Source organism: Salmo salar, chromosome 12 (genome assembly GCF_965601325.2).
Source record: "Salmo salar chromosome 12, fSalSal1, whole genome shotgun sequence".
Classification (NCBI taxonomy): domain Eukaryota; kingdom Metazoa; phylum Chordata; class Actinopteri; order Salmoniformes; family Salmonidae; genus Salmo; species Salmo salar.
Window position 1 is genome coordinate 47,861,392 of NC_138302.1, and position 25,699 is coordinate 47,887,090.

The 25,699-nt window shown below is 39.7% G+C and overlaps 1 protein-coding gene across 9 annotated transcripts in view; it reads right to left on the reverse strand.

Moving 5' to 3' along the window:
* The window catches only part of LOC106565275 (TOX high mobility group box family member 2), a 142,722-nt gene that overhangs the window by 22,524 nt on the left and 94,499 nt on the right, over positions 1–25,699 (reverse strand). For 8 of the 9 annotated variants that reach the window (XM_045691419.2, XM_045691418.2, XM_045691417.2 and 5 more), the window contains 2 exons: positions 8,542–8,781; positions 5,093–5,323 (listed from right to left, as the gene is read on the reverse strand). In XM_045691419.2, coding sequence (XP_045547375.1) covers positions 5,093–5,323; positions 8,542–8,781 — 471 coding nt within the window. The remainder of the gene's footprint in view (positions 1–5,092; positions 5,324–8,541; positions 8,782–25,699) is intronic. The other variant, XM_014132206.3, reaches the window with a different exon arrangement.

Genomic DNA, 25,699 nt, shown 5'->3' on the forward strand with positions numbered 1-25,699 from the left:
AAATTTGAGCGCTTTGTCCGGAGAAAGCATGGTGGCGGCATCATGCTATGGGGATGCTTTTCAGCAGCAGGGACTGGGAGACTAGTAAGGATAGAGGGAACAATGAATGGAGCCAAATACAGGCAAATCCTTGATGAGAACCTGCTTCAGAGTGCAAATGACCTTAGACTGGGGCAAAAATGTACGTTCCAACAGGACAATGACCCCAAGCATACAGCCAAAGCAATGCTGGAATGGCTTCAGAACAAGAATGTGAAAGTCCTTGAGTGGCCCAGACAAAGCCCAAACTTGTATATGTGGAAAGACTTGGAGATTGCTATTCATCACTGCTCCCCATCTAACTTAACAGAGCTTGAGAAAATCTCCAAGGAAGAATGAAAATCCCCAAACCCAGATGTGCAAAGCTGATACAGACACCCAACATGACTCAAAGCTGTAATCGCCGCCAAAGGTGCTTCTATGAAGTATTGACTCAGGGGTGTGAATACATACGTACATGAGATATTTCTGTATTTAATTTTCAATACATTTGCTAAAATGTCTAACAACATGTTTTCCCTTTGTCATTATGGGGTATTGTGTGTAGATGGAGGAGATGAAACAAGACAAAATGTGGAATAAGTCAAGGGGCATGAGTACTTTCTGATGCCACTGTATGTTTGTCAACGTTTTATAGAGTTAAAGTGAATTTTATTACATCAGGAATGCTATTATGCCCTAATTTTGGAGCCGTGAAACTTCATCCTCCAGTTTTGAAATGTGACTCGATTCAGGAAACTAGGCTTATGTCACGACTTAACAGGAGAGCCATTTGAACGTAAAAAATGCGAGGCGCATCCATGCACAATGATGTATACAGGTAAGATAGTCTAGCATTAGCTAGCTAATGTTATATTTTCAGATATTATTGGCTGGCTGGCTCCCTAGCTGACGTTATTATTAGTTTCCCAGAGCTGTGTGCTGTTCTAGTTAGAGCCTAATGTTAGCTAGCTAACATTGAACATGGTTGTTTAGCTCCCAGCACTGTGGCATTGTTGGCACTGTTTATTGTTTAACTAGCTAACTTTGGCTGGCTGACTCGTTAGCTAACGTTATGTGATGTGTGTACAACACCCGTTGAATATGGCCGGTGTCAGTAAACGTCTGCAAAAAAGCTTAATGAAATTGTTGCCAGAAGAGCTGGTTAGGCCGTTTTCATGTTATCCAGAGGTAAACAAATCATCGGCCAGAGCGTCAAGTGTGCGCTTCAAGAGCGAAACGAGATGGGTGGGGCTAAAGCTTAGGGTCAGGGTGTGAACGATGCTGAATGGGTGTAGACAAAGGAGAGCTCTTCACTACTGTAGATAGCAAAACATTCAAAGGTGACTTTCTCAAAAGTGAGTTTACAAGTTGACTTTCAAAACAGAATTACTTTCCCATTGTTCCACAAATGCAGTGTATGATGTACAGTTGAAGTCGGAAGTTTAAATACACTTAGGTTGGAGTCATTAAAACTAATTTTTCAACCACTCCACACATTTCTTTGTTAACAAACTATAGTTTTGGCAAGTCGGTTAGGACATCTACCCAATTTAAACAGGTTACTACTCTGGCCCAGAAAATAGAATATGCATACTATTAGTAGATTTGGATAGAAAACACTCTGAAGTTTCTAAAACTGTTTGAATGGTGTCTCTAAGTATAACAGAACTCATATGGCAGGCAAAAACCTGAGAAAAAATTCAAGCAGGAAATGAAAATCTTGTGGCTGTACTATTTTCGAGTCATTGCCAATAAAACACACAGTGATAAAGGATTCATTTTGCACTTCCTATGGCTTCCACTAGATGTCAACAGTCTTTATAAAGTTGTTTGAAGCGTCTATGATGAACAGAGACCGGATGAGAAGGAAGGGAAGTTGATGTCCCTGGGATGTCGTCACTTCATTATTGCGCGTTCATGTGAGATGAGACCTTGTATTCCAAACGTTTTTCAAGACACAGGAAAGGTCCGGTTGAAATATTACTGATGTTTCACGTTAAAAATGGCCCTAAAGATTGATGCTAAACAACGTTTGACATGTTTGAACGAACGTAAATAGATTTTTTTTTAAACTTTTCGTTGTGACTTTTCCCTCCCGCGCCCTACATTTTGAGTAGCCTACTGAACGCGCTAACAACACGGAACAACATGGAGTTATTTGGACATAAATTATGAACTTCATCGAAAAAAACAACATTTGTTGTGGACCTGGGATCGCCTTCTGATGAAGATTATTAAAGGTAAGGGAATAGTTCTAATGTTATTTATGATTGTAGATGATTCCAACATGGCGGCTATCTGTATTGCGTAGTGTATTTTTCTGAGCAGAGTACTCAGATTATTGCAAAGTGTGCTTTCCAAGTCAATTTATTTTGAAATCTGTCAATGCGGTTGCATTCAGGAGATGTTAATCTATAATTCTTTGAATAACAGTTTAATACTTTAACCACGTTTTATAATGAGTATTTTTTGTAAATTCACTGGCAGTTTTGGGGGAGACACATTTTCTCAACGACACGCACCGATGTAAAATGCTGTTTTTGGATATAAATATGAACTTGATAGAACAAAAAATGCATGTATTGTCTAACATAATGTCCTAGGAGTGTCATCTGATGAAGATTGTCAAAGGTTTGTGCATAATTTTAGCTGGTTTTCTGTTTTTGGTGACGCCTGTCCTTAAATTGAAAATGGCTGTGTACTTTTTTGGCTATGTACTCTCCTAACATAATCTAACTTTATGCTTTCGCCGTAAAGCCTCTTTGAAATCGGACAATGTGGTTCGATTAAGGAGATGTTTATCTTTCAAATGGTGTAAAATAGTTGATTGTTTGAGAAATTGAAATTATTAGATTTTTGCTGTTTTGAATTTTGCGCCATGCTAGCAATCCCGTCAGTGGGATTCTATCCCCAAGAGGTTTTAAGGACAACAAAGTCAAGGTATTGGAGTGGCAATCACAAAACCCTGACCTCAATCCTATAGAAAATGTATGGGCAGAACTGAAAAAGCATGTGCGAGCAAGGAGGCCTACAAACCTGACTCAGTTACACCAGCTCTGTCAGTAGGAATGGGCCAAAATTCACCCAACTTATTGTGGGAAGTTTGTGGAAGGCTACCCAAAATGTTTGATCCAAGTTAAACAATTTAAAGGCAATGCTACCAAATACTAATTAGGTGTATGTAAACTTCTGACCAACTGGGAATGTGATGAAAGAAATAAAAGCTGAAATAAATTATTCTCTACTATTATTCTGACATTTCACATTCTTAAAATTAAGTGGTGATCCTAACTGACCTAAGACAGGGAAGTTTTACTATGATTAAATGTCAGGAATTGTGAAAAACTGAGTTTAAATGTATTTGGATAAGGTGTATGTAAACTTCCAACTTCAACTGTACCATTTTGCAGCTCTGAGTCTCTACTTTTATATAATGTAAAAAACACAATTTAAAATGTTGCTACATAAGACCGAATCCAGGTTGTGAGTCACAAATGTGTGTAAGGTTGCATGTAAAGTGGCAAGGAAAAGTAGGTGAACCCTTTGGAATTACCTGTATTCCTGCATAAATTTGTCATAAAATTGAATCTGATCTTCATCTTGGTCACAACAATAGACAAACATAGTGTGCTTAAACTAATAACACACAAATTATGGTATTTTTCTTGTCTATATTGAATACATAATTTAAACATTCACAGTGTAGGTTGGAAAAAGTATGTGAACCCCTAGGCTAATGACTTTTCCTGAAGCTAGTCAGGAAAACACTCACAAAATTTGAGTTTGCTATTCACAAGAAGCATTGCCTGATGTGAACAAAAGAGATCTCAGAAGACCTAAGATTAAGAATTGTTGACTTGCATAAAGCTGGAAAGGGTTACAAAGGTATCTCTAAAAACATTGATGTTCATCAGTCCACGGTAGGACAAATTGTCTATAAATGGAGAAAGTTCAGCACTGTTGCTACTCTCCCTAGGAGTGGCTGTCCTGCAAAGGTGACTGCAAGAGCACAGTAAAGAACGCTCAATGAAGTTAAGAAGAATCCTAGAGTGTCAGCTAAAGACTTACAGAAATCTCTGGAACATGGTAACATCTCTGTTGACGAGTCTACGATACGTAAAACACTAAACAAGAATGGTGTTCATGGCAGGACACCACAGAAGAAGCCACTGCTGTCCAAAAAAAGTTAGCAAAAGAGCACCTGGATGTTCCACAGCGCTTCTGGCAAAATATTCTGTGGACAGATTAAACTAAAGTTGAGTTGTTTGGAAGGAACACACAACACTATGTGTGGAGAAAAAAAGGCACAGCACACCAACATCAAAACCTCATCCCAACTGTAAAGTATGGTGGAGGGAGCATCATGGTTTGCGGCTGCTTTGCTGCCTCAGGGCCTGGACAGCTTGCTATCATCGACGGAAAAATGTATTCCCAAGTTTATCAAGACATTTTGCAGGAGAATGTAAGGATATATGTCTGCCAATTGAAGCTCAATAGAAGTTGGGTGATGCAACAGGACAACGACCCAAAACAGAAGTAAATCAACAAAAAATGGCTTCAATTGAAGAAAATATGCCTTCAGGAGAGGCCCAGTCAGAGTGTTGACTTCAACCTGATTTAAAATGCTGTGGCATGATCTCAGAGAGCAGTTCACACCAGACATCCTAAGAATATTGCTGAACTGAAACAGTTTCGTAAAGATAAATGGTTAAAAATTCCTCCTGACCGTTGTGCAGGTCTGATCCGCAACTACAGAAACGTTTGGTTGAGTTTATTGCTGCCAAAGGAGGATCAACCATTTATTAAATGAAAGGGTTCACATACTTTTTCCACCCAACACTGTGAATGTTTACACGGTGTGTTCAATAAAGACATGGAAACATATAATTGTTTGTGTGTTATTAGCTTAAGCAGACAGTGTTTGTCTAGTGTTGTGACATAGATGAAGATCAGATCAAATGTTATGACCAATTTATGAAGAACTCCCGGTAATTCCAAAGGTTTCACATACTTTTTCTCGCCACTGTATGTTGGTGTGTGTCTATACCCATGTATTTATTGGTATGTGTACCTGTTTTGCCTCCTCCCCCAGGCTATCCCACATAGAAGCCACTATCTTGGACACGTCCCCGAAGGTGGCGTTGGGGTTGGAGCCCTTAATGGCCGCCTGGGTGTCCCTGAAGAAGAGGGCGTAGGCTGACACAGGCTTGTTTGGCTCGTTGGGGTCCTTTTTCTTCTTCTTCTTCTGCGGTTTGGGCTTGGGCTTCATCATCTCCGAGGATGGCCGCTTCTCGCCGGTGATCTGGAAGACAATCAAAAAAAAAACGACAACAGGGTTCTACTTTATTAATTTGTCCCTCGTGTCTTTCTAGCATTGTTTGGAGACTGAACTTTGTAGTTCCGTACAATAAGACAACTGCTCACTCAAAGAGAATGTATTACACACACAAGAATTGCAGTAAACCTCAACTGTTCCCTTTCGATAGTAATAGTAGGCTATCAGACTTGGTATGATGCCACTTGTTTCCGCCATTTTATATATACACTTCTTTACTACATGAGAAGATCAACAGCACACAGTGACTAGATGCTTTCCACTCCTCTACTTCACGTCCCAGTGCACAGGCTCCTTAGATTGGTAAAGTTTCACTGCCTCTCATAGACCAATGGACAAAGTCAGTGTGCCAACTCATCCATGTCGATGCCCACCAGACAGCTAAAACAAGTTTGCATCCCTACCATCAAGAGATACGAGTTGCCAGTCAAGTGTAAGAATAGCGCCCTTGTTGCAAGTATGACTTACTAGGGTAATAGACAATAATGTTTATGAACGTTTGCAACGAAAAGCAAAATAAAACTCAGTTTGACTTTAATGAAAGTGTGCATTTTTGCGATGAGCGTTTTCGTCATAATGACAGCTTAATTGAATCAATCCCGAGTTATTGAGACATCCACAGTCAAATCAAATTGAAAACAACAAATATTTGCGGTGCCGAATATATTTTAATTTAGAATTCTCATAAACATTCAATGTAACCATTTAAACCTGTTAACATCAAACAAACAACCGTTGGGGCCTCCCGAGTGGCGCAGCTGTCTAAGGCACTGCTCGCAGTGCTTGAGGCGTCACTACAGATCGGGGTTTGATCCTGGGCTGTGCTGCAGCCGGCCACAAATGGGAGACCCATGAGGCGGCAAACAATTGGCCCAGCGTCGTCCAGGTTAGGGGAGGGTTTGGCCGGCCGGGATGTCCTTGTCCCATCACGCTCTAGCGACTCCTGTGGCAGGCTGGGCGCATGCATTCTGACACAGTCGCCAGTTGCACAGTGTTTCCTCCGACGCATTGGTGCGGCTGGCTCCCGGGTTAAGTGAGCAGTGTGTCAAGAAGCAGTGCGGCTTGGCAGGGTCGTGTTTCGGAAGACACATGGCTCTCGACCTGCGCCTCTCCCGAGTCCGTACGGGAGTTGCAGCGATGGGAGAAGACTGTAATTACCAATTGGATATCACAAAAAAGTACAAAAAAATTCAACAATAAAAACACAACTTTGTTCAAATACATGTATTTACAGTATGATACTATTAATACTCTCTTGTTTTGAATTGTACTCCATGAACAGAAACTGAGTCAAAATCATATGTCTAGTCTTATCTAATTTACCATTATCTATTCCGATTGAAGCTGCTTTGTCAACAATACATCGTTTACATTGTCAAAAATTATTTATCAAAACAACACAAATGCAACATTTCTTCCAGGACTAAGTAAAACTGTACATTCCTCACATAGTTTCATTAAGATAATAGATTCCAACTTTTGTGCAATGGAGCAAAAACTATTCGAAATCACATCTGTTTGTACTAGCTTTGATGTGGATGTTGAATAAATTGGAGGGAGGCAAATGGAATTACATTCTGATAGGGGAGAGATAGTAATCGTTTTTTATTCATACATGGACAGTCATGCACAGCGGGGCACTTGTATGGTGGAGAAAGTATTGTTTTTCAGAACATTTGCTGTTTTAACCGTGTGCTTACAGATGCTGATAAATATGCAACAAGACTATAGAAACCCCCGGATTCAATTATACATTCATGTTCCTCTTTACCAATCCCCCAGGTAAAGGAAAAACAAATCCAGTGAGAGCCCTGATTGGTGAGTAATTTCTATATGCTTTGTTGTATGGATTTACATAAATTAAACGAATGCCACTTTAATGAGTATGTATTCCTGTTTCCTTGTTTCAAATGAAAGAGCTGTGCTTTTCCAATCGAGGGATTGAGGCACACGTATACTCCCTCAAGCTTCCCTGTCCTTTTCCACACGTTTACCCCACAACGGAGAAACACATCTATTGATGGGTGTGTAGAGCCCTGGAAGACAATGATGTACAGTATAGAAGACTGCTGCTTCTAGTGATTTTGTTTGGTCATCACTACGTTGTCTCATGTTCTGTCTACGACATCTTATAGAGACGGCTTATATACGAAAACATCCAAACGTGTTACTGTTGCCATTGCTGCAATATAATTAACTGAACACAGCTTCTGTAAATTAACCCCCATCGAACAACAACAATACAAGATATGTAAACATTCATAAAGCAGTAGAATCAACAAGGGAATCTGACATTTGTTTCACAATTGTTTGAGGGAAAACAACATAACTGTAAATGGTGTGGGAAGTTGCTTCTTCGTTTCCTTTCTTGACGTGACAATTAACAATATGCAAATTAAATTAAGGAGATGACATGGTGATAATGGATTCTTAGCAAATCACACATTACGTGAACATTTCAAATGAAATAATTTAGACAGCAAGCAACAAAGGGAAAATAAAAAGATGCATTGCTTTAAACTTTTGGGGGGACGTAACCAAATTCACATAGAAATGTGAGTTTTAGATCTGTCATTCTCATTGAAAGAAAGTCTAAGAAGTAGATCTGTTCAATGTGCTATATTTCTATGCTTCCTGTTCTTAAGTTTTGTTTTTGCGTCTTTTAAGTTTTCTTTTTTTGGTACACCTGCTTCAAACAACTGAAAATACAATAATATTTGCTTGTTTTGTCACATAAACTGAAATTAGGCTAACTATTATAATTTTAGCAACCAGGAAATGGCGGAACAATATCTGCAGAATGCATCTTTAAGTTTGAACTAGGATTCGAAGCCAATCTAAAAAAATACAAGATGGTCTGTTATTGGCATGTCCTAAGAGGGCAAACAAACAAATGAATCAAAGCAATCACCAATACCTATCAGATTGGAAATGTGTATGCTTGCATCGAGACACCACTGCGCTTAAAACCTCACAGAGTAGCTTGTTGCATAATTGCCATACATTCACTGTCATACTGCCATCAATACACACATTACACAACGTGACCGCAAGTCACGTTGCTAAAAAATGTAATGTAAAAAATCAAATGTTCATTCCATCTGGCAACACCCAACACGACCAACCCAAACACCCTAACTTTCCCTAGGTTCAGCGAAATCAAAGAAGCATTGCCACATCAGTACCTTATGGTGGGAATCGATCTCCTCTTCCTGTGTAGAGCTCGAGGGAGAGGGTGTGGCTGATTTACTTCCGGGAGGTGAGGGAGAACCATGGGTAAGTGCACTCCGGCCAACCTGAGAGTTCAGTTGGGACATTGCGCTCATGGGGTGGTGGGACAGTATCCTAGGTGACCTGTTTATCAGATGGGGGTTGTGACGGCTGAGGTCATAATGTGAGCCGTCGTGGCGAGTCATCTCCTGGATCTGGGTGAGAGAAGAAGACCAGCTTTACTACTTAACTTTACCAATTGTACATTCCCAATTTGCCCAAAAACTTGACGTCTTCGTTAATGACGGCAAACGGTTGGTAGGATGTCAAAGAAAGGAAGTGTGCCCTTCCGGGTTCACTGGTCCCACTGTTCTACTTAGGACTGGTCAGAAGCAAACTTATCTTCATTCTCCTCGGTCAAGACTGAAATACACACCATGCGTTCGTCCAATAACTTGGCACTATTTGGGCCATTTTTATCTGATTGCGCTTTGAGGCACAATTTGATGTGTTGAATTTCAATTGCAGTCCTCCAGTGCAAATGACCTTGAACAACATATAATTCATCACACCAACATTATTCAAAGACTGTATCTTTCCCTTTATCTTACTTGTGAATTCATGAAACTGTTTTTCTTTTATGGAGATCTGCACTGCCACCCGTGGACTTGTGTCAACACCCTCTGATGTCCCTGCCTGGAATTTACAATCCAAACCAATAGAATCCAAACCAACTGAACCACTTGACTTTCAAAGCAAGGTGGGAGATGTCTTGCCGTTGTAGAGCATTATTAGGGCAACGTTTACTCGATTGTTCACTAAGTACCAGGAGGGTTCAGACTGAAAGCTATGCTTGTGGAATAATAGCCTATAGACTAAAATGACTGTGGTTGGTCATTCAACGAGAAAAAAAAGATGTTGGCTAAGTTCATTGTTGGAAGTTAACCCATTAAAGGAGGATACACGCTTTCAACTGATTAAAGAGACAGTCCTCATAACCCCTTCTTAAAGTAACACTTTTAGTAGTCTAACAGATCTTCTAAAATAACAACATCAAAAGCATTTAAAAAAAAACTCTATCAGGACATAGACGAGCCAAAGCAGGCCTTAACGCAAGCATAACTGGGGAATGTTTGGCAATTTACAGATCAGAAAGTGATGAACTAGCATTTATTAGCACTGTTAAACATTCATGAGTTAAATAATACATTACACATTAGCGCTGTGCTAAAAAGATCAAATTACAGGGGCCCTAACATTATGAGATCTTGATAAACACAAGTAGAGCCGCTGAGATGAAGGCTCTGCAGCTCTGTAATCATAATTGGCCCCAGTAGGTTGATAAGAATAAAATGTACTGGTAATGAAATGTTGTAGAGAACTCTGGGCTGCTTTGAAAAACCGAAGAATATTTACAGGACATTAGATTTTTTTTTTGCCTCGGCAGCTGCTAACAAAAGGCTGCCTGAACAAAGACATTCCCTTTGCATTTAAAATAACCATGCTCTAACCTCCCCCATCCAAAACAGAACCTTCCAACCTCAAATCATAATTTAAAACACCATCACTCCACTTCTCAAACATGGTGAAATAGCTTTAGCAAAAAAAAAATCCATTATTTTTCCATTTTCGGTGGAGCTGCTCTTTAAGGGTCTTCACAAATCAAGAAGCATTGAAAAACCAATTAATCAAACACGAATGGCCTATCATGGCTACAGCAGACCTATTTCCATAGCAACCAGCCTCTGGGTGAAATCGTCACCCTTTTAATCTGAGCAAACTATGTTTCATATAAACAAAAAAAAGGGACAAGCAAAGCAGAAGAGTAGCAGTGTGGCAAGGTAGAGGGGTTCTCAGTAGTTCCAATTGGGATATATCTGTTTTTATAGAACAGTGGAGGAGTTATTGGGACAAAAGGAATTACCCATCTAATCCATATTGTTAGAGGAGGAAGGGGGAGAGGCCTATAGCGGACTCCTATCAATCATGTTCGTTTCTCTTTCAACCGAAACGTGAATAATTCATAATATTTGTTTAGAAACAAGTATAGATACATTCTGCCACTATTCATATTCTAAATCATGCTTCATAGCATTAGCTTCAATTGTAGTTCCTTTTTCATTAAAGCTAAGTGCTCAAATGTAAAATATTGGGCACAATATCCAGATAGCAATATTAAAATACATACATAATACAACCTTATGAACTAATCTCCTGTTTTGACTAGTTGATCAATCAAATGGAAAGCAAGACATGTCAGGAGGTTTGTACTGTGAATATATTCTACAAATATACAGTGCCTTGCAAAAGTATTCACCCCGCTTGGCGTTTTTCCTATTTTGATGCATTACAACCTGTAATTTAAATTGATTTTTTTATTTGGATTTCATATACTGGACATACACAAAATAGTCCAAATTGGTGAAGTGAAATGAAAGAAATAACTTGTTTAAAAAAATTCCTAAAATTTAAAAAAACGGAAAAGTGGTGCGTGCATAAGTATTCACCCTTTGCTATGAAGCCCCTAAATAAGATCTGGTGCAACCCATTACCTTCAAAAGTCACATAATTAGTTAAATAAAGTCCACCTGTGTGCAATCTAAGTGTCACATGATCTGTCACAATTTCAGTATATATACACCTGTTCTGAAAGGCCCCAGAGTCTGCAACACCACTAAGCAAGGGGCACCACCAAGCAAGCAAACACTATGAAGACCAAGGAGCTCTCCAAACAGGTCAGGGACAAAGTTGTGGAGAAGTACAGATCAGGGTTGGGTTATAAAAAAATATCTGAAACGTTGAACATCCCCCAGAGCACGATTGAATCCATTATTTAAAAATGGAAAGAATATGACACCACAACAAACATGCTAAGAGAGGGCCACCAACCAAAACTCACGGACCAGGCAAGGAGGGCATTAATCAGAGAGGCAACAAAGAGACCAAAGACAAACCTGAATGAGTTGCAAAGCTCCACAGCGGAGATTGGAGTATATGTCCATAGGACCACTTTAAGCCTTACACTCCACAGAGCTGGGCTATACGGAAGAGTAGCCAGAAAAAAATAAGCAAACATGTTTGGTGTTCACCAAAAGGCATGTGGGAGACTCCCCAAACATATGGAAGAAGGTACTCTGGTCAGATGAGACTAAAATTGAGCTTTTTGGCCATCAAGGAAAACGCTATGTCTGGCGCAAACCCAACACCTCTCATCACTCCGAGAACACCATCCCCACAGTGAAGCATGGTGGTGGCAACATCATGCTGTGGGGATGTTTTTCATCGGCAGGGACTGGGAAACTGGTCAGAATTGAAGGAATGATGGATGGCGCTAAATACAGGGAAATTCTTGAGGGAAACTTGTTTCAGTCTTCCAGAGATTTGAGACTGGGACGGAGGTTCACCTTCCAGCAGGACAATGACTCTAAGCATACTGCTAAAGCAACACTTAAGTGGTTTAAGGGGAAACATTAAAATGTCTTGGAATGGCCTAGTCAAAGCCCAGACCTCAATCCAATTGAGAATCTGTGGTATGACTTAAAGATTGCTGTACACCAGCAGAACCCATCCAACTTGAAGGAGTGGAGCAGTTATGCCTTGAAGAATGGGCAAAAATCCCAGTGGCTAGATGTGCCAAGCTTATAGAGACATACTCCAAGAGACTTGCAGCTGTAGTTGCTGCAAAAGGTGACTCTACAAAGTATTGACTTTTGGGGGGGGGGGGGGATAGTTATGCACGCTCAAGTTTTCAGTTTGTCAAATTTCTTGTTTGCTTCACAATAAAAATATTTTGCATTTTCAAAGTGGTAGGCATGGTGTGTAAATCAAATGATACAAACGCCCCAAAAATCTATTTTAATTCCAGGGTGTAAGGAAACAAAATAGGAAAAATGCCAAGGGGGTGAATACTTTCGCGAGCCACTGTACACTTAAAATTGCTCATTACCAAAACATTATATTTTCTCATCATATATTGGAAAGAAATAGTTTTCACCTTGTGAGAAATTAGTTAAATGAATGTACAAAGGTTAATTGACTACACCTTGCACTGCGTTTGGATAAAATGTGAGCAAACATACTGTATCTAATCAACTGTGCAATCTCAAAAACCACACCAACACAAGGAAATATAAATTATGGGAGCAAAGGTACACTGACAAGTAAACAGCAGAAGCATTGTGCCGATTGAAGCTGATAGATTTCATTTATTTATAGGATACTCATTCAAGGTTTTTTCTTTCTTTCTTTTTACTATTTTCTACATTGTAGAATAATAGTGAAGACATCAAACCTATGAAATAACACATATGGAATCATGTAGTAACCAAAAAAAAAGTGTTAAACAAATCAAATACATTTTAGGTTTTAGTAGCCACCCTTTCCCTTGATGACAGCTTTGCACACTCTTGGCATTCTCTCATCCAGCTTCATGAGGTGTCACGTCCTGACCAGTATAAGGGTTATTTGTTATTGTAGTTTGGTCAGGACGTGGCAGAGGGTATTTTGTTTATGTGGTTCGGGGTGGTGTTTTATGTAGTAGGGTGTTTGATTTATTATTTCCGGGTTTTTGGGGTTATGTTCTAGGTTTGTATTTCTATGTGGTCTCTAGTCTTTTGTATTTCTTTGTCTAGTTTATTGGGGTTGGACTCTCAATTGGAGGCAGGTGGTTTCTAGTTGCCTCTGATTGAGAGTCCTATATATGGGTATGTGTTTGGTTAAGTGTTTGTGGGAGATTGTTTCTTGTTTTGCATGTGTGAGCCTGACAATACTGTTTTGTTGTTCGTGCGTTCTTTGTTTGTTATTTTGGTGTTCTCTTGATTGAAAATAAATACAAGCTGAGCATCCACATTCCTGCTGCGTTTTGGTCCTCCATTCCCGACGACAACCGTTACATGAGGAATGCTTTTCCAACAGTTTAAAGGAGTTCCCACATATGCTGAGCACTTGTTGGCTGCTTTTCCTTCACTCTGCGGTTCAACTCATCCCAAACCATCTCAATTGGGTTGAGGTTGGGTGATTGTGGAGGCCAGGTCCTCTGATGCGGCACTTCATCACTCTCCTTCTTGGTCAAATAGCCCTTACACACAAGTTAATTGAAATGCATTCCAGGTGACCAACTCATGAAGCTGGTTGAGAGAATACCAAGAGTGTGCAAAGTTGTCATCAAGGCAAAGGGTGTCTACTTTGAAGAATCTCAAATATAAAATATATTTTGATTTGACTAACACTTTCTTTGGTTACTAGATGATTCCATATGTGTTATTTCATAATTTTGATGTCTTCACTATTATTCTACAATGAAAAATAGTGAAAATAACGAAAAACCATTGAATGAGTAGGCGTGTCCAAACTTTTGACTGGCACTGTAGTTTATTTTACACATGATAAATTCAAAGACAGTTTTACTTCTACAACAAAAAAGCATATTTCAAGCAAATAATACATGAATACAAAACACTCAAACTACATGTAGAAACCCGATTCTTGCAAATCATCACGATTCCAAGTCACATAATCACACTTCCAACAGTTGTCGAACCAAATCGTTATCCTAAAGGGCCTTTTATTATGTTTTGGAGTGCTTTCTGTTCACCCTTTCACCTCGAGAGAGAATCAGAGAGAGTGAGAAGGTATCACGTTGCACCATCAGTCACCCTAAGCTAAATAAAGCAGGTGGGTGACGGCTGTACAAACATTATGAAAGAATCTCACAAAGGTTGCCGGTTGCCATAGGTACAGTATGCTAATTCATAAACGGTATCATCTCTGGACGTGGGGGGAAGTGCTGTCTGGGTAACAGGCTTTATTTGGCCATTACTGTCTGGCTCGATCCCTCCCAGAACAGGCAGACAGACAACATGTTCTTTATTCTAATAGGGCAATGATGATGCAACTGGTGATTATGTAATAAATTAAATTGTAATACGGCTGCTTCTCCATTGTCGAAGGGTTGACTTTTCTGAGAATATCGCTTTATTGTTTGACGCTTCTGGGTTTAGAAGTCACACATTAACATGTAGCGGACATGAGTCGGTTATGGTCACGTGATGCGGTAGCTCCACCTACGATCTTCAAAACCAGTGTCTGCCCTTGGACCAAGTGGGAATTTCCTCTTGGAAATTCTAAGACGCTAAGACGCTGGTTGCTCCCATTGTGGGAGATCCGGGTTCATATCCTGTGTGTTACTTTTTCGCCCTACGTGGTGCGGTCTCTCATGGGGGAGGAGGTCAAAGGAGGGTGAATGTAGCGGACATGAACGCGTCGTGTGACGAGGTAGCCCCGCCTGCGAACTTCAAAACCAGAATCTGCCCTCGGACCAAGAAGAAATCTCCTCTTGGTCTGATGGTCTAAGACATTGGTTGCTTCCAGGGGGAGAACTTGGGTTCATACCTGGCGTGACACACACAAAATTGGCTTGGTGACAGTTTGATATTGCAATTTCAAAGTCCAGACTGACCGCCCAGCCGACCCTAACCGTGATGCAAAGGCAGGATGAAACTTTGGGGCAAATCTGTTCCCCTCTCTCCACTGTAGTTGTGTTTGTATTCACATCTTGTACATCATAGTCAAATGGGAGTCAAATAACAAAGGCCTTCCAATTATGCGCAACACATTGTGTGCAAGCTGGTATATCAGAAAGCTATTGTTCTTCTGATCGTCTGACCTTACCTTTGAAATGGTTTCATCGCAGCTCGGATTGCCTGCACCATTTGATTTAGCTAAGGGATTAAACCAGCAACTGCAATGCCACAGCGAAGTGGACTAGAAAAGCTAGAGTTTCACAGAGAAAGAAAGCTAGACAGTATGGAGTGGATACCTCTAACATTTGTCCTAAAAATGATTTCATATCGTTCAACTCAGCTTCATATCACTTCTTATCTGTAGTTTTATTTAGGACCCAATGACTAGAGAGCTAGAGCTACACAAAGACGGAGAGCTACAGTTTAAGTTATATACACGTTTTCAACCACTACACACATTTCTTGTTAACAAACTATAGTTTTGGCAAGTCGGTTAGACATCTACTTTGTGCATGACACAAGTCATTTTTCCAACAATTGTTGACAGACAGATTATTTCACTTATAATTCACTGTATCACAATTCCAGTGGGTCAGAAGTTACATACACTAAGTTGACTGTGCCTTTAAACAGCTTGGAAAATTCCAGAAAATGTCATGGCTTTAGAAGCTCCTGATAGGCTGATTGACATCATTTTGAGTCAATTGGAGGTATACCTGTAGATGTTTTTCAAGGCCTACCTTCAAACTCAGTGCCTCTTTGCTTGACATCATGGGAAAATCAAAAGAAATCAGCCTAGATCTCCACAAGTCTGGTTCATCCTTGGGAGCAATTTCGAAACGCCTGAAGGTATCACGTTCATTGGTACAAACAATAGTACGCAAGTACAAACACCATGGGACCACGCAGCCGTCGTACCACTCAGGAAGGAGATGCGTTCTGTCTCCTAGAGATGAACGTACTTTGGTGTGAAAAGTGCAAATCAATCCCAGAACAACAGCAAAGGACCTTGTGAAAATGCTGGAGGAAACAGGTACAAAGGTATCTATATCCACAGTAAAACAAGTCCTATATCGACATAACCTGAAAGGCCGCTCAGCAAGGAAGAAGCCACTGCTCAAAAACCGCCATAAAGAAGCCAGACTATGGTTTGCAACTGCACAGAGATCGTACTTTTTGGAGAAATGTCCTCTGGTCTGATGAAACAAAAATAGAACTGTTTGGCCATAATGACCATCATTATGTCTGGAGGAAAAAGGGGGACGCTTGCAAGCCGAAGAACACCATCCCAACCGTGAAGCATGGGGGTGGCAGCATCATGTTGTGGCGGTGCTTTGCTGCAGGAGGGACTGGTGCACTTCACAAAATAGATGGCATCACGAGGGAGGAAAATTATGTGGATATATTGAAGCAACATCTCAAGACATCAGTCAGGAAGTTAAAGCTTGGTCGCAAATGGGTCTTCCAAATGGACAATGACCCCAAGCATACTTCCAAAGTTGTGGCAAAATGGCTTAATGACAACAAAGTCAAGGTATTGGAGTGGCCATCACAAAGCCCTGACCTCAATCATATAGAAATGTTGTGGGCAGAAATGAAAAAGTGTGTGCGAGCAAGGAGGCCTACAAACCTGACTCAATTACACCAGCTCTGTCAGGAGGAATGGGCCAAAATTCACCCAACTTATTGTGGGAAGCTTGTGGAAGGCTACCCGAAATGTTTGACTCAAGTTAAACAATTTAAAGGCAATGCTACCAAATACTAATTGAGTGTATGTAAACCTCTGACCCACTTGTAATGTGATGAAAGAAATAAAAGCTGAAATAAATAATTCTCTTTACTATTATTCTGACATTTCACATTCTTAAAATAAAGTGGTGATCCTAACTGACCTAAAACAGGGAATTTTTACTAGGATTAAATGTCAGGAATTGTGAGAAACTGAGTTAAATGTATTTGGCTTAGGTGTATGTAAACTTCCGACTTCAACTGTACACACTATTGAGCGAATATTTCTACTTTTGTACTTTCATATTATGATTTCATATCATGATTTCATATCATTATAATGTTACCACTTCATATCAACTGCTTTATTTAGGTCCCAATGCATTACAAGGTTTATGGCTCTAGCTCTGTAATAGAGCAACATTGACCCGACCACCACTATACATGGGCTTTTTGCTCGCTGTAGTATTGCATTGGAATGGTAGTACAATTGTAGTATGCATCACCATACATAGCATTGTCATGTCGATTGACAAAGAGCAAGAACCAAGTGGAAGATGGTTTCAATGGCTCACTTTGGCTGATGAGAGTATTTTCATACAATGTACTTACACACTGTGACAGCGTTTGTTTGCCGTACTTTTGAGCTAAAGCCTTTGTGATAGAATACAAACAATGATTTAGGATCAAAATGGCCCAAGATTGACATTATTGCTGTAACAAGGGGATAGATAAAACAAGGGCAAAATTTGGCAAATATTTGGAGGTAACTGCATATTATAATATACTTTTGAAATATTTATCAATCAGCCTTAAAAAGGGATGGAATTAATAAAATACATATTCTATTATAATTAGCATAATCTACTATGAGGTTTTGTGTCTACCTCCATTTTCTCTGAGGACCAAGCAATCAAGAATCTAGATGTAATGTATTATTCAAAATGAGTGTCCAGAAGTTTTCAGGTCAATACATCAACAAAACAATGTTTGCTTTGTAAAACAAACAAAGTCTTCACGCATTCAAATCAAACAAGCTTCACCGCCGCACACTGCCCCACTCAGCTTTTGATTGAATAGTGCCCGTACTTTATTGCCTGTTTAGCGTTCCCATCCCTGGCAGTGTTGGGAGAAACCCAGGTTTACTAAGCCTTCCTCCTTCAACCCCCCAATTCACACCTTCCCTGATTGGAGCCATCTTGTTTGAGAGTGATGGCTCACTCACACAGGTTCACAGTTGCTATTGTAAAATCATTGAGCGTTTAATTGAAACAAATTATTATAATAATATAACATTATCCTTGCAGGCGCCCAGCCGTGACAGCTTTAATTAGGACTGTGTTCGAGACTGATCCTTCAAAAGCAACGGTAAACACGCCTTAGGTAATAGGGGAGCCAACCAGCCAGCAAGCCCTCATACTGCCTACTGCCCGGGCCCTCATGTTCCCTTGGGAGACCCAGGTTCTAATCCCGCCAGTTTCAAAAGCACACATGTGAGATTTATATCATGTTAAATGTTGGGAAACCACGTGTCTGAGTCATGTGAAAAGTCCATGTAAAACTTCATGTGTCTGAAAACCACGTGTCTGAGTCATGTGAAAAGTCCATGTAAAACTTCACGTGTCTGAAAACCACGTTTTTGAGTCAAGTGAAAAGTCCATGTAAAACTTCACATGTCTGAAAACCACGTGTCTGAGTCATGTGAAAAGTCCATGTAAAACTTCACATGTCTGAAAACCACGTTTTTGAGTCACGTGAAAAGTCCATGTAAAACTTCACGTGTCTGTTTATCCCACGTCACATTTATCACGTGATTTATTCATGTGAAAAATGTATTTGAAACGTCACACGTGTCCGAAAACCACGTGACTGACTCGTGCAAATTTCACATGTAAACATTTACAATAACTTACCCGTGTACGAATAACACGTGTTTTTTTCACATGGTTTTTTTTCATTTGGTTTTCAAGGGAGGGATGCAAAGTAATAAGGTAAGCAGAAGATGCCTTGGATGCTGCTCGCAAAGGAAAAGACAGGATTGGCTTGTGATAATGAAAGTAATTAAAGTATTCCAGGTATTGGATACAGAGTATATTTAGGACATGAAGCGGATAATTCCCAAGGTGGGTTATCATCATTCTAGACAGCGAGGAAAATTCTGTTTATTTCTATGGTAGCTCTTTGTCAATGAATTCATAATTGGCTGTACATATGCATATAATTCATCCCATTACATGGCCTAGGTCACTTGTATTTGCTAAGCAACAACTGAACAAGCAACTTTTGATCACTCCAACTTGATCCTAATCAAATATGACAAGAACAAAAAATGTATACAAATCTCTTGAACATACTGTACTGCCTTCACTTCCTTTGGCTGAGAAACGGCAAACGGTCCTCAAATGAGCAGTAGCAAAAAGTAATTACACATAGCTGTAATGTCTCATGGTGACATTGCAAAGAAAGCACAGTTATGTGAAGTTCAGTTCCAATGTGTCCAAACATTCCAAGTGTCCCTTTTTTCATTCTGTCAATGTACATGCCAGAGTGCCAAGGTTCTAGAGAGATTTTAAAGACCATGTGGATGATTTTCTGTCAGCTGTACAGTGTACACTAACCTGGCACTCAATATGGAGGCATGGAATTAGCCTTGAGTTGAGCGAGTATGTTTCTCTCATCAGCACAGATTTAAACACACCTGAGCCATACTATAGTAGGACTGTAAGCCACTAAGTCTCTCTTTGAAGATATGCTGAGACAGAGTCACTAATAAGGCAATGATGGGTGCAAGCACATTTTCCAAAGCTTGGCTGCACTACAACAGTAATGTGCCAGTGCCATTGAACAGAACAGGAACAAATTGGAGTGCTTTGGGTACCATAAAAAAGAGGGTTGATATCCTATCACATATGACTGAATAGAGACTACCAACCACCTTTTCAAAATGGAGACTTGAAAATTGTGATTTGCAGATGTGAAATGTCGTAGTGTCCCCTTCGGCGTTATCCTCCATGTTCCTCATTACATGTAATGTCAGCGGCCCCCTTTTCTCTTCCCCTTCCCCCTTTTCTCTCTCTCTCAAAGCACCTCATCACACAACTGTCTCCCACCTTCACAAAGGGAGAGTATCTGAGCAAACGTCTCGTCTGACATGTTTGAGACGATTGTGAGGAGCTGTGGGGACCCACGGTACCGACAGTAAGACAGAGCCTGCCTCCTGAATTGCACCATATTCCCTACTAAATGCTGTAGTGCCATAGGGCTCTGGTCAAAAGTAGTGCACTATGTAGGGAATAGGGTGCCATTTGGGACACATCCTATGAGCCGCTCTGCTTCTTCTAATGAGAGCACAGTCAAATATGTCTCCCATCCCCTTCCTCACCTCGCACTCACACACAGTATGCGTGCCTACAGACATACACACACCATGTGTGCTTATAGGCGCACGCGCACACACACGCATACATACACACTCCACACACACGCATGGGCACATAAAGTTCTCACATTGCGGGGAGTCTCGGCAACAATTAAGTTAACCAGGAGGTGATTTGCGAGAGTGTTAACTCCTCACACACACTGTCTTCACATGTTCTTGACAGGAGACTTCTTCACCTATTGCACATGTGGACCTCCAAAGAGCATACTGCAGAAATAACATACAAATGAGTAGCTGATATACAGTATGTCTGAATACCATAATGGTATAATACAGTAATCTTACAGTGTAATGTCAAGAGTATAGCTGAGAGAGCGCCAGCATTTTGGATCGGCCCACTATTACAGTTGCACGTCCTATTAGTCAAAGTACTGTACACTGGAGAGGACAATAGTCAGTGGGGGAAGCTGTGATCATATGGGATCTTCTCCAATAGCCAACAGGGGCGAATATTCCTCCAAGTAGGATGGCGAAGATATGGCACCGAGCAATATGGACACGATTTCATGCAATGATAAGCTGCAGTAGGGGCCTGTGGCTAAATGTAATATGAAATATGAAATCCTTTATCTGTGTAACGGCATCACAGGACTGCGTCCATCATCTGCTGCAGCTGAGTCTTGTTTGGTCTCCTCTTTGGCTACGTCTGAAATGGCACCCTATTCCCTATTTAGTGCACTACTTTTGACCAGGGCCCACAGTGTTCTGGTTCAAAAGTAGTGCACGAAATAGGGAATATTTGGGATGTGATGATTGTTTTTTGTTTTTTCTCACACAATGAGTCTTCAATACCGCTCATATCGGCAACTCGAGTGATGAGCATAAACATGATGATATGTAAACACTATATCTATCTGTACTTAGAAATGGAAAGCTTTCAATTAGTTTATTTGTTTGGAGATATGTGTTTCCACTTCCACTCTGTTGCAATGACCTCTAACCATGCTGATATGATACAGTGGAGTGAGTGGGCTGTAGGCACTCAGACAACAGACGGAGTGGTATACAATGAAGTCAACCAATGGAAATGTAATTGATATTAACCTATTAAAAGATGCACTATGCAGAAATCGCTTGGCCATTTCCTGGTTGCTAAAATGTGAATAGTTCGCCTAATTTGAGTTTACATGACAAAAGAAGCAAGCATAGTGTAGAGAATCATTGCACCATCTAAACCACTGTGAAAAATCTTTTCCATAACCAAAAATATTGTATTTTCAGCTGTTTGAAACTGGTGTACAAAACCGAAAGTGAAAGAGGCAAAAACAGAACTTAAAAACAAGAAGCATAGAAATGGTGCAAATAGAACATATCTACAGCTTCTTAGACTGGCTTTTAATGAGAATTACATATCTATAAAACACGTTTCTATGTAAATTTAGTCAGGTCGCCCATATGGCAGCTTTAAATCAAAGAATTGAAATCAACCTATTGAATCAACCTATTGAAAAATGTATGAACACCCTTAGGTCTGAAATGTGAAATGTCTGAAATGCAATGGAGCTGGCCAATGTTAAAACATAACACTATTTCCGAGGGTGTGCATGAAAAGGAAATGAAATCCATACCTTATCCCTTGATTAGCTTAATCCTAAGGCTAATTGACTTTATCAGAAAGAAGACAAAGATGAGTTCTAGCCATCTAGCAGCAATGAATTGAAAGTTCTCTTAGAAATAATGAAATTGGAAATAACATTATATTTCGCTCAAATATTTCTTCATAATATACAACTACAGTTTCATATCACATTGCTGGAAAAATAAGGCACCTTTTCCCGGGAGATGATAAAATAATTTATTTTTTCCTTATCGGTCATCTATTTTTTCAGCAGAATGCTATTACATGGCTGCTGGCGGTTGCTTAGCAACAGGAAATATTAATAGGACCTTTTATTAGCCGAGCTTTACCAGTGGAGTACTAAAATGAGGAAGTGGAAAACATGAATGTGTTACATAAATCTTTAGACCTTTCAGGGTTTGCGCGAGTCTCTGTTTGTCCAATGATTTATTACGGCGATGCTTCATTTATGGGAAAAGGGCCTGTGAAATACAGAAATGTAACATTAGCTTGAAGGACTATTTGAAAATAAATAATTGCAAAAGGTGAAAAGAAAGCTGTTTAAAAAGCAGGCCCCTCTCTCTCTCTCTCTCTCTCTCTCTCTCTCTCTCTCTCGCTCTCTTTCGCTCAGGTTTCACAGGGCTATCAAACCAAAATGTGTTTTGGAAGCATCGATCATCTATCTGAGCCTGGAATAGTTCATATAATATATAATATATATAATATATAATATAATATATATAATTTATAAGATACGTTCTATTTCATGCTTGTCGAACTGTGATCAAAAAAATGAAAGAAATTGATCTATCATTTCCCTAGAGACACTATAATCCTGTTTACCAATCACTGAGAATTAAGGTCTCTAGATAGAGAAATGGGTTTTATACCATTAATGTATTCTATTTGAATGAAGATGGTAGAATTTGTAGCAATCCAACGGCAGAAAACCTATAGCAGCCTTGTACTACTGCCCACGGTAAACAACATTACATTATAGAAGTTATTGATGAAAACATAATTAACTACATGACTATACTATGGACCTGAGAATCTTAACAGAAAGGTATTATTGATTTAAACTAATGCTCGTGTGCTAGTTAACTTGTTTTAAGAGACTTACGGCATATTTTTCATCATGGATCACCAAATTGAAATGTATTGAATACAGTATTAGTTAATTATTATTTCGATTGAGTAAGAAATCATCTTGGTTTGAAAAATAATACATTTGATCAATCCTAATATAGCAAAATCGATGTACGGCAAGTAGCCATTGTCTATTTGTTATTTTAGGAAGCACATAATAAAGTCCAGCAATTCTTGCTAATACCTCTTCCTCGCACCTCCCAACATTGGTGGGCAATCTAGTTAAGTTCCTGAAAGCTTGCATTAGGAAGAACACATTAAGACGCACCTTTAGTATCTTATCATTAATTCATTAGCCCTGTCTGTGACAAGTTAAGTTGACAGTGGATCCTCTTTCATTCATGTACACTTAGGCGAACACCTGCCGTAAGCACCAGAGACTGAAAACACAAACTAGCTGCCACCTTTAAACATGACTATCGGGTCAAGATGAACCCCTTCGATGAATCCTCAGAATAATAGTCAGGAGATTAAAGGATTGTGAATTCAATCTTGCATTTGAAACATTGGAACAAAAGCAGGTGATATTAAGCTGGGAGCTGAAGATGAGCATCCTTGGCCTTCATATTGTTAATTAACTTCCATTACAATAGGGGCTAAGCAATTGGCTTCCCTCATTGTCCGTATGCATCCTGCAACAGGGTACATGAGAACATTAGGATAACTACCTGTTTATAGGGCTAACAACTTGAAATGAAAGCATTCGTTAATGACAAAATCCCTCTGTTGATCTGTGCATTTATCAATTTGCTACGTATTCCAATAGCTATTTCATATAAACTCTTAGATGTTGATGATGATGATATCGTAAATAAATGCAGGGCATGAATACGATATCCAGTCAAAGATGAATTATTCAAGTTGTAGTACTGTTTGCGTTTGAGATGAGGGCAATCTAATGATGAAAGACGTGTGTGTATACCATATTTAACTTAGAACGTGTTCCCGAAATGGTTACGTTTTCAACAACAACTGTTTTTCCTGGTCAGATCACATTATCAGAAAAAAACTCAGGGCACTATTCATACGCAGTATTGCTTGAAACATCCAGGTATCACAGACTAGTAGTAAGCCTAATAAACTGGGATACAACTAGCACTCTGGTCGTTAAGAGATAAAGGGGCACCTCCACAGCAAATGCACAAGCCAATGAAGAAAGGACACAAACAAATATGGGACCTAGTATTTAGTGCTAGTCCAGAAACCCTCTACCACCGGGCCGATGGATATCTCCCTAAGCGTTATGGAAAAGATCAGTGTAACCTGAGCGTGGATATTAAATGTCTAATGTGTTTTGGAACTTGTGGAAGATGCTATGACAGTTAACGCATTAACAGAGAGAGTGGAGGGCTTGCCAAGTGCATCGAAGCATCGGAGAAAAGGCTCTCTGAAAGATATCGGGTTCATCCAGGAGGGGCTCAGGACCGCAACACAATAAGCATCAGCTAAGGCCCTTATTAATTGAAAATGGCTCTCAACTAAATGAGGAAAGTACAGTCACTTACATGTTTCAGGGCTAAGAGTTGAGGGGAGAACAAGAACAGGAGAATACCTGTGTAGATGAGAGGGAGCGTTTTATTTTCTACCAGCACTTTGTATTTGTGGCTTGTCGATAAAGTGTGTTTGTGTAAGATGCTGAACAGAGTTTTTGAAAAGAAACACAAATCATAAAAATTAGCTTGTTTCTAGAAAAGAGGTGTGGGTGTATAGGGATGATGTAAAGCTGTACGGTAGGCATGCATGCACAGCTAGCATTTAGCATTAACATTTAGTAGACAGGGAGGTTTGTGAGTTTCCAGAAAGTAAGAGGCTATCAGCTTTAGCTAACAAGTGGATGTACTCACTCTTGTTAGCGTTTAGGTAATTATCCTTAGCTTTTAGCTTATTAGCATTTAGCTTACAATACCGTTTGCCTTAAGCTAATACAAGCCAATTCATACCAGCACCATCCACTGGTCCTCCACATTTAATGCCATATCGCACAAGGCAGCTGGGCCTGAAACGGTTAACACTTTGATAATACATATAACATATTAGTATAATATAAGATAACATGCTATACGCAAATTATTGTGCTGTATGCCCATGTTATGTTACACCTGTGAACTACTACTTTAATCTGGTGTTCTGCTAGTTTACTGGATTTGGCATGGCTTGCTTTAAAACCCATAAGCCTTTCAGTATTTACATAAGGACCCTACATAAACCTATTTTCCTGAACTGCATCATCTCTTAAAGATCTAACACTCAAATCCTGAGAAAATAATGTGTTGAAAAAAAATAAAAAAAGATTTGTCCATTTAGAATTAGAGCTACTTTCCCTCTCCGCAATATCTTCTCTCTCTCCCTCGCTCTCTTTCTCTCTCCATCCAGCCCAATTGCACTCTTTTCATTGTCGAGCTCACGTATTGAATCTGCCTGATGAAAACAGATCTCACTGCAGCGCCACAATAGAATGGCTGATGCAGGAAAGATGAAACATAATGGAATTTTTTTCCATGTGCTCAAGATTGAATATAAGGCCTGACCTCCAGATGTAGTAGATCCATTTCAGGAGCAAAGATATTGTTTATGAAGAGGAAGAAGAAGAAGAGGTGGTCACAACAACACCTTGCGCCATCTTCCAACACAACATGATACAAACATATACTGTATACGGCAATACATTCACTTATACACCAACACAAACGTCAATATACACACCAATATATGCATCCTTACAAAAAAACGTGAAAATG